Genomic DNA, 14,540 nt, shown 5'->3' on the forward strand with positions numbered 1-14,540 from the left:
ATACGTTTACGTTATTATAGATGTTTGTTGTTTTCCAAACACACATGACTGAGAAATGTTTTCGCTTATGTGGTACCTACATATATATCAAAAATTCACATAACAAAGTAACAAGAAATTAGCAATTTAATAACATTTCGGACACACATCATCGACATTGAAAATGCAACTTGAGGTTTTAAATTCTAATTAAATTTTTGAAAAAAAAAAAAAATAACCAAACAAGAATATAAATCTGTTTTGTATTTATTTTTTTTTTCTTCTTGTGTTGTTTTGGTTTCCAACACACTAAACCATGATGATTGCATTCACATGTTTTTGCTCTAAATCTTCCATCAACTTATTAAAGAAAACTGACGACCGACCGCTTTGCAACGATCAACGACGAAGATGAACAGCGGATGCTGGCTGATGGTGGGTCCAGGCCAAAAAAAATATTGACATCAACAACGAAAAATGTTGCTCTTCGATATAAAGTGGCCCATGCTGACAGCGAATAATTAGGATTTAATGCCAACTTAGATCAACTTCTAAAAATCAAAATTGGAAATACATTTTAAGTAACGCTAATGTATTTTTCAAAAATTTAAAAAAAAAAAACCAAAAATATTTATAAACATTAGAGACAGTTGGTAAGTTTGTCAAAAAACGACAGTTGTTGTTGAAAATGATGGCAACCATCGATCCGAGGATCCGACTGTCACACTGTAACAACATCAAAAAATCTATTTCGCACCTCAAAAACTAAAATATTTACGTTATTCCAATTTATTCGCAATATTTTTTTCAGAGAATTTTTCACCTCCCTGATAACCTGAATCAAAAATGAAAAATATATGCTTATGTACCTCGAGTAGCGTTATTTATATTTCTAATTAGTAGGTAAAGTAGTGGCGGTAAATTTGGGTGACAGAGTAGCGGTGGGCAGATGATGATGGCAATGCCAGCCGGTGATCTGGCAGATCAGTGAATGGAAAATTAATAATTTATCAAAATAACCAGCATGTAGAATCAGCTGCAACATTTTGCGGTGGTCCTGTGTCGGTGTCCTCCTTTTTCAGCGCCAAAAACTGTTTCGCTTGAATAAATCAGATTGGCCATTAAAACGTTGCAAAAAGTTGTGCAATCAAGATTTGCTGATTTAATCAAATGCACATCATGTCAAAAATAGTGTTTCAAAAGATTTTTCTTTCAACGCATAACCAATTTTTTTGGTTGGTTTTTAAAAATTGTTTTTTTTTTTCTTTTTATTTTGTGATTTTTCGTGTTAGAAAATTGAGTCTTTAGAAATTCATTAGAAAAATCGAAACACAAATAAATTTTGTTATTTTACAGCGGAGGTGGATTGGATGGTAGAATTAGAATTCACGGAATGCAGCCTGTAATTGGCGTCACATACTTGTTGGTATAGGTATGAATTTTTCTGTTTTTCAATGAATATATGAAAATGTCTGTGATTTTAGAAAATGTTAGCAATTAAAAGGTGTATCATTTGAATTTTGGCAGAATATTGAAAGAAATCTAAGGTAGGTAGAGTGATATAGTCTCTTTGACTTTTTGGATGCAAGAAATGTTGCTATTTTTAAAAATAAGCTTGCAAGTATAAAAATAATAATAATATCTACCTAGTATAAGAAATTTGTAAAATTTTGCATTAGCTACTGGGGAATCCGGTCATGTGACTCAAAGGTGATTATTTTCTATTTCTGTGAAAAAAAAAAATTTTAAATATCAAATGTGGGATGTATTTTCCAACCAGACAGAGAAAAAAAATACTTTGTAAGATATTGTGTAACTTATTTAGTAATTTTAAGGATTTATTCGAAATCGATTTGTCTTTTTGCTTTCACGTCAACCAAGTACATCACAAATAGCAAACGACTGAACATGGCAAAGCTGTTCAGTATTTAACTTGAAGAATATTATCAATTTCAAAATTTAGCAGAGAAAAATTAGAGAAGTATCAAGAAGTTGGTCAAGTTGATAAAGCCTCTGTCATCAAAAATCATCTCAAAAATGTTTAAACCAAATTACTTTCAAATGTAACTTGAGGGTTGTCAAATCATCCATTTATATTTTAAGCCTAATTATTTCAGTTTGCTCTCTTTATGGGCAACTTTTTAACGGTAAAATAGCTAAACCGTTGGAACTGTTCAAAAAACCAAAATTTTCCAATTTTTTTGTTTTTACTATTTTTACTATAAGTAGGAAATTTTTTTCTGATAAAATGATTATTATTTTTAGAAAGGCTATTTATTTGTCTTTAAGATTCATTTTGTTTCAAACTTCTACAATTTTTTTTAGAATGCAATATCAGTCATCAAACCAAAAGCCATATTTTTGACTTTGACTATCATTTGATCTTTTGAGATGAAATAAAACATAATATTTCTGCAGGTCTAAATGACTTACTTCTTTGAACTTTTTTATGAGAAAAATCAAATTCTTTTGAGTTTATTTGAACATTTTATTTATTTATTTATGATAAACCAAGGAAAAATTAAAAGTTTTCAAAAAAGTTAAATTTTGAAAAAAAAGCTTTTTATACCATTTTTGGATATTTTTCCTAATTTTGAAAACTTTAGCTAAACCTGTAAAATGTACATATAATAGGTACTATAACTTGTCGAATCGTAAAATGGAACCTTATGAGTAATTCCATATGAAAACGTCCAAAAAGAGAAAAAATCGTTGCGGCCTCATTTAAGATTTTGCTCAATTTTCGTGAGAATGTTCTCAAGGACTGTTAAGAAGTAAATCCATGGTCTTAATTTCTGAGATAATTTTGTATGGGAGCTTGAGGATCAACTATTATACTCCTTAAAAGCTTTTTAAACGTTAAAGTTGCTTCTATAACGCTTTATTTGAGCAAAATTCTTTATAAAATAGCCATAATGCGCATATGCACGCTTCGTTAACTTTCGTCAAGCATATGCCGGAATGAGTTAATTTAATAAAATGAAAACAACATGGATGCAACAGGAATGGAAGAATTAAATTAATTTTCACTCAACAAAAATAAGCGAATTGTGGATTAAATAAAAACAGTTTTAAAAATATTTGTATGTTCATTATGGCTACTGCTCATGTTTTCAGAAACAGGACGAAGCAGTTCGTTCGATTTGACATATTTATTTTAGATTTATCTCGCGTACTACCCAGCAAATGGAAATAACCAGTGAAATATGTACGTTAGGGTGTGTCACTTTTGTATGGCCGAAAAAAGTACTCTAATTTTGCAATGTAATAGTGGTCAAAAGTTTTATTGGTGTCTAAGGTTTAATAATATGTAAAAAAAATTCATAATATCGTTCGTCTTTGGCTAGCTCAAATCGGTTAAAGTTGTTAGGAAAAAAACGACTTTATATGAAAAAATGTATTTTTTCCTTCTCAAATTATTTCGCAGTTTCTTTACTAAGTGTTCAATTCCAACATGTATAAGCTTTAAAGTTTTTTCTTATAAAGATATATAATATTTAATATATTTGTTTTTGTATTCAAACGGCGCAATTAAAAAAAAAACATTTATTTCAAAAATCTCTAAAAATTCTAATTTCTTCAATTTCTTCCTATATTTTGAGCGAGCCAAAGGTATTAATTAAAATGAAAATTGTAAACGCAGCATTTATTTTTGATAAGTAATGTAACTTTTAAAAGCTATTACATTTGGAAATTCCATACTTTAGCATTTTGACACACCCTAATGTACGTATAAGAAGTACCTAATTCTTTTCTTCTGAAAAAAGGTAGGCACTCGGAAAAAAACTCAGTTATTTTCTTCTTATACATAAGAATACGTCAAGCAACTATCTCTTTCTACCATATATTTTCCCGCCATTAAAAAGTACTGATATAACATATTAAGCCACTAGACAAAAAAAAAAACACGCCTCGGGGCTTAACCTGAATGAGTTTTTTTTGTCCACTTAAGGCCGGTTGTAATAAAAAAACACAAATATTGTACTTCTCTGCTGTTTAATAGGAGTGCAAAAAAGGTAGCCATTTTGATCGTAACGAGTCTTATATGAGTTTTTTAGGTGTGAAATCAATCATGGCGAGAAGCTTCTCATCATTGTTATAAAAGGAAAATAGTTAGTTGGGATATTATAAAACATGTAAATTGCTTAGAACCGACTGTGTTTATGTGTCCTGTTTAGCACGGGCGCGGGCGTAGTAAAAAAAAAACACACCTCTAGTGTCAAAAATGTATCCCAAGCTTAATATTTCCCAATTCACACACGGCCTAAAAAGTCAAATGAAAATTGAAACCACAGAATAAAACCACATCAACATTTCAAAATGACGTCTTAAAATAAAATTTTATTCGTGGCAAAAAAAGGTGTAATTGCTACAAAAAAAAATGTACCTACACGCCATGGTATAAAAAGAGAAGGTATGATCATAAGAAAAAACTCAGTATCGAGAACTGTCAAAACTTATGGCTACTTAAGGTTTTGACAGCCCAGTCCATTGAAATTGTTGTTGTAAACAAATTTGTCTTGGAAATTGTTGTTGCTTTTGACTTTGCCAAATGCCAAACGTCAAAACCTTATTACCCCATTTTGTAAGATGGCGGCTCTAATGATCATACCTTGTCTTTTTATACCATGCCTACACGCGATTGAAGTTATACTTCTCACTAACATAAATTCACTTAGTAGGGGAGCACAGCAAAAAAAAATATTTATGACCGTACGTAAAAAAATCGTTTCATGTAAATACCTACTTTTCATTTAAGTGCAAATTCAGCATCAGCCTTAAGAAAAATAATACTCACATTAAACACTTGGCGCTGCAATCGCTACAAAGACGAAAAAACAAATAAATACACAAAAAAATGACAGCTCGGCATTTTATTTCTTTTTTCTTTATGCGATAGACATTTTTCCAAAATATTTTTTCAACAAAAAATCAAAAATACTACAAGAAAAATTACAAATTAGATCGATTGAAATACTATTATTGATTCATTAAATCCTTATAATGGATAAAAAATCAAAAGAAGCTCTGCGTCGCTATAAAAAAGCCCGAGCTGCTCAATCCAGTTCGGACAGTTCAAGTAGTTCCGATTCAGATTCTGGATCCAGTAGTGGATCATATTCCTCATCGAGCTCTGAAAAGAAACCCGGCCATCGTAAAAAGAAAGCTCGTGATAGTAGTTCATCGGGCGATGAACGTCGCAAACGTGACAAAGGCCATTCTTCGTGCCATCAAAAGAAACTCGAAGCAAAACGTAATCATTTGAAGAGAAAATTACGCGAAGCTAAGGCTGCCAAGAAAAGAGCTCTTGGCACAAATGCAGTTCGCCGTGCAAGTCCTGGGAAAGTCAAAGTTCCCGGCGAAAAGAAACACGTTCGAACTGACAGCAAAGAACGACTCCGTCACGCTGCTGAGCGGGAGAAAATGCGTGCACGGGAACGTGAACGTATTCGGAGTCGTTCACCAAGAACTTTGGCCAAATTAGAGGCAAAAATGAGGGCAAGAAAATCGCCAGTTGCCGCAGTTTCACGGCATCAATTATCGCCTCGTGAGAAGATCATTATTCAAACAAGAACTCGTGAAAGAACTCCCGAGAGAAAACGGGATTTGAAAATGCGACTAGACGATTCACGAGAACGTGAACGTAGAGACCGAGAACGAGCAGAAAGAGAAGCCGAACGGCAAAAGGAGCGTGAGGAAGCTCTTGCTAGATGTCAGGAACGTCAACGAGAAAGGGAAAGATTGGCCAGGGAGAAATTGCGTCGTGAGAAAGAGAAGGAATATGCTGAGAGGGGAGGTGAACGATTGATTCCACGACCAGCTGAAAGGGAAATGGCTTTGGCACAAGCCAGAGGATATGGCAGTCGTGAACGTTCGTTGGAAGATGAGGGCAGGCTTCGTCATTCTCACGCTAGTCGAATTAGGGATCCGGCTTATGAAAGGGAGCGGGAGTATTTGGCTGCCGAACATCATCGAGTGCCCGTTTTGGAGCGTGATGAGAGAAGGGAACGAGAGTACCTCGTCATTAGACGGAGAGAAGTTCTTAGTCCAGGACATTACAGAGACGAGAGGGATTTGTACTCCGAGGAGGAAAGGTATGTAATTATTCGTGTTTATTGGTTTATCTAATTAATAATTATGTTATACTATATAATAGCTATACAAAACAGGACTTATTTGTACAAATGTTGAAATTACGAATGAGAACAATTATGAAACGATTGCTTAAGCTTTTCAATACCAATTCTCAGAGCTGTTTGCTCAAACAAAACTTAAGAATTTAAGTTCTACATAAAACCTTTTGTGACAGTTTACGCAAAGGAAAAAGTAGGGAATAAGATTTTATGTTCTATTTAAATATTTAAGAACAAGGTGTTCGTTTGTACTAGGGATGTTGAGAATATTCGCATCCGCAAATGCGGTACATGCGCATGAATTGGGGCATCCGCCTCCGCATCCACAATAATCAATGCGGATTTTCATGCGGATGCAAAGAAGTTGCGACAAGAAAGAATGGCGCGTACCAATGGGATTAGAGATGCGCAGAACAGTTCCAAAGCCGGAACGAACAAGGAACGGTTCTTTTTGGCGCAGGGACATAATAGTACAGGAAAGATAGACTTTTTCGTGGAACGAAATATAGGACGGCTGAATTTTTCAAATCTGAAAGAGGAGTGTTAAAAAAGCTTAATTCCTGGTTTTCGGGACGCCACCCCCCTGGCGAAATCCGCCATTTTGGAAAACTCGAATCGCTCTATATCTCCAAAACTATTAATCCTAGAGAAATGATTATCAGACCAAAGTTCTTGGAAATTTAATTATCTTTTTCTTTGTAATACATTATTTTTCTGAGCGGGCAATAGTTTTGAGGTTATGTTGTTTTAATTTATTTTTTTTTCGGTTTTTTTAAGATTTTATCATTCCCGGTAATAGTAACATAATTGTATATACGGTACAAGTTATAGACCATCAAATATTCAATAATTTGGTATATTTTTGAAAGTCATGCGATGTATGAGTCGAAAGTTATTGATCTGAAAACTATAGTCTAAGTACAGGAAAGTTAGTAAATAAAACAGGCAATTTGTGAAACGAAATATAGGGAGGCTGATTTTTTCAAATCTGAAATAAGGGTATTAGAAAAGCTTAAGTCCTGGTTCTCGGGACACCAACCCCATGGCGAAATCCGCCATTTTGAAAAACGTGAATTGGTCTTTTATTATTTTTCGGGATTTATGTCCCTCTTTACTGGGTCATAAGTCCCGAATCCAATTCGGGAATTATGTCCCACCCTACTGAGACTAAAGTCCTGAATTTTTTAGTCGAAAATGGGACATAAGTCCCGAATAGAGTAAAAACTATTTTACATACATATTTTTACTATAAATGTTCATCATATAGGTACTAAGTAATCTATAAGATTATTTTTTGGTGCCATGAAATGCGCCCAAGTGTAATAAGGAAGCCTTTCGGAAATTGGCATAATTTTAATTTTCAAAAGAGAAATAAAGCATTTTTTCAACATTTCGCTTTATTTCTTTTTACGTCAATATATTTTCTGAAAAAAAAAAAAAGAATGTGCCTCGTTTCGGTTTATTAAAGCGAAACAATACCAATATGATTTTTATATAATTCCAACTTTTCAAAGAATAAGTTTTATTTAAAATTTGTCTTACTTCAATTTGATTTGTTTGTTCCAAAGATATGCTTGTGTTATAACTCGATAAACGCGAAGCGGAAAAAAATTTCTCAGATTCAAATCTCTTTAATTTGCTCAACCCAAACGCGAAGCGGAAAACAATTTTGCCCACGGGAGAATCCATTTTGAGGTGTGGAAATAAAAATTCGCACGAATTTGGCATTTTGTGGAACTAGTGGAACTGTGTCCGAGTGAGAAACTAGTTCCAAGAACTATTTGGCTCCGGAACTACCCATCTCTAAATGGGATTCACATCGAGTAATGGTCTGTGACTGATTTTTTTAGGCAAAACACAGAAAAAACGGGCTATAAAAAAAGTGTTAATTTTATAGCCCGTTTTCACTAAAGCCCAAATTAGATAATTATATCATTTCGAATTTCAAATTTTATAGGAAATTTTTAGAATTTGGATTTCGAACTGACCTAATTTGCGAAATTATCAAATTTGGGATGAAAACAGGCTATTAATAGAGATCATTTTTTCCGGACAAAAAAAAAAAGGGAAAAAGCCATTGAAGTCTTTAACGATAATTTCTACCCACTCCACGAGGCAGTTTTCCTAGGGAACAATTATTTAGTAGCGCGGGGTTTAACTAACAAACCTCTGTGTAACCGGCTGTGGCGGTATTACTTTTTGTTAAGTCTAATGCACGTCTTTTTGATTTCTCTCACTAAACACAAATAATAAAAAGGTTATTTATAACTGTATCATTATTTTAATACATTTATATTAATTTTTTTTTATAAGATCTTAAACATCCGCATCCGCATCTGCAGATATTAACTTTGAAAAATCTGCATCCGCATCTGCATCCGCGGATGTGAAAAATTCCACATCCGCAACATCCCTAGTTTGTACTGTTAGGTATAATTTCTATCAATCCATTTTAATTTTGAACTTGATTTAAGTCTTGCAAAAACTACGAAATCCTATACTGCCCATAATCTCGCAAAGGCCCTAGCTACAAAATTTTCGATTTATGTCGTTTTCTTTCACTCCAATGAGAGTACCCTTTTAGTACTTATTTTTGCACTTTTGAAGGTTTTGTGTTCTTTGACGCCACAAAAGTGTAAAAAAAAAATTACTCCGGAGTGATTTTAGTACTACGGAGTACCCCGGATTTACTCCACATTTTTAGTCAGATTTACACCGATTTGCACACACACTTATGAATTTGAAGTTTGACATTTTAAAATTTTGTTTAAAAAGTGAAAAATGCGAAATGTTTTTTTTTCCAAACTTTTGTTATTAACAAAAACAACCATTATGAATATATTTTCTATTGTATTATATTCCGCCAGATATATTTCTTCCATTTTTTCGTTAATTCTTCACTTTTTCCAAAATGAAATTGAAAACCGAATAAAAAAAATGTTCAGCCAGTGTTCTTCATCAATAACAAAAAAAAAATCCTGTGCCATATAGCAAAAAAATCACATTTTTTTTGTGCGTTGATGGGATATTTTTATTTTACAATTATCAAACTAAGGGTGTGTGTCAATTAGGCTGAAAACCCCGATCAGAAGCGTAATGAAAAATATACCAAAAGTAAAACTAAGTCCACTTCTACACGAAGACGCAAAGCGCGAGACGCACATAACAGCAAAGGAGAAATAAGGTTCGAAAAAAAGGGAAGGAAGATTTTCTACCGTGTCTCCGGTAAAAAATTTTGTGACTCTTTTTGACGTTTCCCTTTGATCTTGTTCTTTTTTTTGCTGTTCGGCTTTATTTTATTTCGTCGGTTGCGTCATACGAAAACAAGAACAAAATACGCACCGAAATAAAAATCAAAAGGAAATTGGAAGATGATTTCTGCGCCTTCCGTCTTCGTGTATTATGCTTCATATGTTATTAATATTAATTATTCTTTTCAATCCATAAAATGTTTTCCCTAGGCCTGTTATCACTATTTTTTTCAAGGAAATTATCCATTTTTGCCTTGTCACACACACAATTACATAAAAAAAATTACTCTCATTATGTTCTTTCACTCCAGAAAAAGGAGTAAAAATTTAGAGTACTCCTTAATAGAGTGAAAGAAAACGACATTAGATTTGCTTGGCATATTTGGTGGGCATTGTCTCTGATTTATTTTTTTTAGTCTAGGTCTTCAAATAAGTCATAAAATTCCAAATATTTTTTTAAATTTTTTTCATTTTTATATGCAAATTGCGGTAATCTATTTAGTGTTTCCCTCTTTAACTCAGAAGGTAATGAAGTAGGTACCTTCTAATAGGATTTATAAAGTGAAAAATAAAATGGTGTCTGTACAAAGTAATTGAAAACATTGCAGTTGGAATTAACCAAGCATAAAATATGTTTTATTTTGGAATATGAAGCGAGAGTGATAGAAAATGGAGATGAAAAAATGTGACTTCAGTTTTTTGTTTTTAATAATTCCTTCATCGATTATAGATTTTTTTTATTTTAGATAATTTTATTTATGCTTATTTACATAAACAGTTTCTATAATTAAATCAAGGTTAATCTCATGGTACTTATTTAGCTTTAGTCCATCACAATCGTTCACATGATAATAATCGAAATACGGAAAGCAAAATAAACCTTACCGTCTGCGACGGACGATAGTGATTATTGAAGTCATGGAAATCAAACTCTTGTCGAAACGGTATCGTTTTTAACAGACTCCCAAAAAAGAGGAGGTTATCAATTCGTCAGTATTTTTTTTTTTTTCTTTTTGTTTATGTTTGTTACCGCATAACTTTGGACTGGGTCAACCTGGGTGATAATTCTTTTTGTATTCGAAAGCTGGTGACTGCAGTGTGGTCCCCTTTTAATTTCGCCCAGTTCCGACAAAAGAATCCTTGAGAAAATCATAAATTCAAGTTTTTATCCATAGAAGTTGGTTTTGTTTTTTTTTTTTGGTAAAAATGATTATTTGATAATCGAGTAACGGAATGAATCCCTCCCCATACATGCGAGTGCTCAATGTGCGACACATTCTTCTTTAGTCTTTGACTGGGACTGGAACGGGTTTGACGCATTTCCTTGACAAATTTACCATAGTACTTTACAACGCCAAGGAATGATCGAAGTTGCGTTAAATTCTGCGGTGCTGGCATGTTCTGAAATTTTTTATTTCTGCTTGATCTGGTAATGATCCGTTCTTATCGATTATGTGGCCAAAAAAACTTAATTTGTTGCAAAAATTAAAAATTGTTTATACCTCTGCCATAGAATCCATAATCAAAAAAAGAGGATACGGATATGGTTGTAGAGTATTGTTGAGGCCTAAATAATAATCTTCGCAAATTTCGATGTTACCCTTTTGTTGTCTACTGGCATTATGATATCAAGAACTTTCAAGGCGTTTTAGTTCTTTTTTGATCAATGGTATAACAGACTTGCACTGAAAACATGAATTGCTCCTGGCTTGAGATAAAGATGAACGTCGACTAAAACGCATACTGGTTCATCGCTAAATAATCTCTAGTATTCTTAACGAAAACTGACATGGCTGCAAAAAAAACGAATTATTTAAACAGTCGAGTTGGTTTTTTTTTTATGAGCAAATGAGTTTATTTTTCTCATGAGAAGACGAACCTTTGATATAACATCAAGAGACGCCCTATCGACAATAAATACGTTTAAAAACGGTTGTACTAAGATTCAAGAAGCAATCCATTTGCAGGATCATAAACAAATTCTTGAATGAATCGATTGTCTATTCTTGATTTCGTCTTCCTTTTCCTTTCCGATGATTGATTGCAAAAGTTTGCTTTGCAGTTCGAGAAATTCTAGAATCCTCAGAAAAATTATCTTCGATAAGATAAATGTTGCTTTATGGATTAATAAATTAAGTTCTTGAATAATCCTCGTCGCCATATTGTTATGTATTCAAGAAAACAAGACTTTATTTAACAAGCCAACAGTTTAAATACATTTTTATATTCATATCTTTCTAACATACTTTTCTAATAAATTGATTCTGTTTTTCAGAGCTGCCTACGCACGGGCATATGCAGAAGAAGAGCGTCGTCGTGACCCCAGATGGGATCCAAGAGAACTGGAACTTCTAAATGACCGTGAGCTTGAGAAGCTTTATCCACCCGTACGACGTGGCGAAGACTGGCCCGAAGACGATCGATGGGATGAGAAGAACTGGGGACGCAGCAAGTCAAACCGTCCCCCATCCGAGCCCGACTGGGACGCCGAAGAGTTTGCTGGTGGTTCCCGTCAGCTTTGGGAAGAGGCACGTGAAAAGCGAGAACGTGAACGCGCATTAGACCATGTGCAGTCGCCCAGTTCGGGTCGATCCGGACGTTGGCCACAACAGGATTGGGCTCGTGGACATCCACAGGCCGGTGAATCGGGCAGTAGCCATCGCAAAGGAGCCAACTACCGGCATAGTGGTGCCCCGCTCGACTATATGCACGATCGTCAGAAATTTCGACCACATCCACCGCCACTGATGGCTATTCACAGTGGATATCATCCACCAACACGGCAATTCCCATCCAAACGACAAATGACCTACACAAACCCAAACTTGAAGAAGAAACTCGGTGGTCCACCAACAACTCCAGGAGGAACTGCAATTCCATCATTGCTGGCACTACCCCCAATACCTCCGCCATCAATCAGTGAATTGGTTGCAGCTGAAAAAGAACAACAGCCTTTGATGATGGAAATTAATGAACCAATTCCAACTATGATCCTTCCTTCGGTCATTCCCGAGGAAGAGCCCAAGAATGTTGAAGAAGTCGAAAAACCTGAACCAGAAGTTAAGGTGACGCCTATCGAGCAAGCAAATGAAGAAGTAAAAGATCCTGAAGTCAAAGTTGAAGAACAGGCTTTGCCTGAAACTCCTTCCGAAACTGAGCCTGTTCCAGTTAAGGAAAATGAATCATCATCGGAGGCAACTCCCACCACTGAAGCAGTTGAAGAGCAAGCTCCAATTGATGCTCCTACTGATGTTGCAGCTGCTCCTGCTGTTCCAACAGAAGAAAATCCAGTAGAAACCGAGCCTGTTCCCGATGATCTAAGTGAGATCTCGGACAGCGATGATGAAATTCTAGACAAATTAGAAGAAAGTAAGCCTGCAATTGATCCATCCTCTGCTGAGGCAAATGGAGATGTTCCATCGGAAAATCCAATTACTGGAAGTCCAATGAAAGATGCTGGCAATGAAGATTCCAAACCAGAAGTAATGGATGATGATTTGTTGGATTTTGAGGAAATTTCCGATGGTGAGCTGGAAGAGGATTCGCGTACTAAAGGTGTTGGTGATGCATTGGGAGTTGATTGGGCATCACTTGTCAAAGAAGCCAAAGTTCCAGCATTGCATGGGGCAGAGCGGACAACTGCTAAAGAGAAGTGGCAGGCACATAGAATTATTCTGGATGTGGGTATATCGCTGAAAATGGCTGGTGAAGAATTTGGCAAAAGAATTTTGACCGAAGCCAAGGAGAAGTTAAATGCAGAATTAGGTGAGACGAAACCAATTAAAATGGAAATCAAAGAAGAGATGACTGAAGAGGCTGCTGCATCGGAAGAAAGTGGCGATGACAAAAATAAGATCAAAATAGAATCAAAAATGGAAGGAACCGGAGGGGAGACTTTTGATGTTAATCGTATAAATCCTTTGGCATGTGCACAGGTTGGTGAGCGGGTCAAGCTGGCAGCAAAGCAAAGTTTAATAATTGGTGCATGTGGCCCAAATAGTCGGGCTCTAAGTGCTCGATATGACTTGAAGTTGCGGCGCAAATTGTGTGGTCTACCGACGTTGGAATGTGATTTCCGTCGTCCAGCAAGTGAGAAGATGAAGTCTATTGCATTGGCACTTTTTCAGAGAACAATGGAGGTGAAGTAAGGGCATAAGATTTATTGAATGCTATTAGTAATGGACACATTTATAATTTTGTTGTTCTGAGTATTTAGGGGGACATGTATTAATTAATAAATAAAATTAAGATTGATGTGTAATGAAAGGTGGATTTGTATTTTTAATTGTTTAGGTTTCTAGCGAAATAGTATTTTGGGGAACTATGACGATTTTCGTATCTCGTAAACATTTTATGATATAATCGCAAAAAAGAAAACAACGATTAACAGTGTGATTCTTATTGGGAATTAAAAGTTATGCACAATGAATAAATGTACAGACGAAGGTATTTACCAAACCATGGTCATGCAATCAAACATGAAATTCCGTTTATAGAGGCGCAAAATTTTAAAGGATTTAGAGAAATTCTAAGGCCATTTTAGTAATGTACTAAGTTATAAATCAGGGTGCTTTTTAACTTAGTAGCTTACTAAAATGACTAGCATTTCACTAAATCGTTTAAAATTTTGCACCCGAGTGTCTAGCATCTATTCATCGAAATGTAATATGAGCTGAGAAAGAAATAGTAGAAATGTTCTGATAACTGTAACGCACATCACGTAGGTAATAATTTAAAGTCAGCTTCAGATTTTTTGTTTGCTCGCAAACAAGTTTTTTAAAATTGGAATTTTATCACTGGGGAAATGATTTGCAAAATGTTTCAAAATGTTTTTTCGACCGCTTTTCCCCATAATACTGTTTTTAAAATGTTTCAAAATCACTCATCGCTTAAAATTTACCATACTTCAAACGTTTTTAAGTAGCCCAAAAGTATGCAATATTTTTCAAATGGTATTTTCTCACCAAAACCTCGCATGCATTTATTCATAGGTTTAGAAGCTTTACCTATGTAGGTGATAGCAATTGACGGCATCTTAAGATGTTAAAAGTATATAATATGTACTTCCTTCAACGCGACTTTTGGATCAAGAATGTAATAGTTGCATGTGGTATCCCTAGAAAACCTTTCAAAATAAGTGCAAACCTAGAAAAATTTTCAGCAGGCAATTCACAAT

At 34.7% G+C, this 14,540-nt stretch overlaps 1 protein-coding gene across 1 annotated transcript; it reads left to right on the forward strand.

Moving 5' to 3' along the window:
* Window positions 1-4,854: 4,854 nt before the first annotated feature.
* Window positions 4,855-13,630, forward strand: LOC129908986 (fl(2)d-associated complex component). Its single transcript, XM_055985859.1, has 2 exons — window positions 4,855-6,074; window positions 11,640-13,630. Exons 1-2 carry the CDS (start codon window positions 4,984-4,986, stop codon window positions 13,510-13,512), a joined length of 2,964 nt encoding a protein of 987 aa, XP_055841834.1. The 5' UTR covers window positions 4,855-4,983; the 3' UTR covers window positions 13,513-13,630.
* Window positions 13,631-14,540: the final 910 nt, after the last annotated feature.

Source organism: Episyrphus balteatus, chromosome 2 (genome assembly GCF_945859705.1).
Source record: "Episyrphus balteatus chromosome 2, idEpiBalt1.1, whole genome shotgun sequence".
Taxonomy (NCBI): Eukaryota; Metazoa; Arthropoda; class Insecta; order Diptera; family Syrphidae; genus Episyrphus; species Episyrphus balteatus.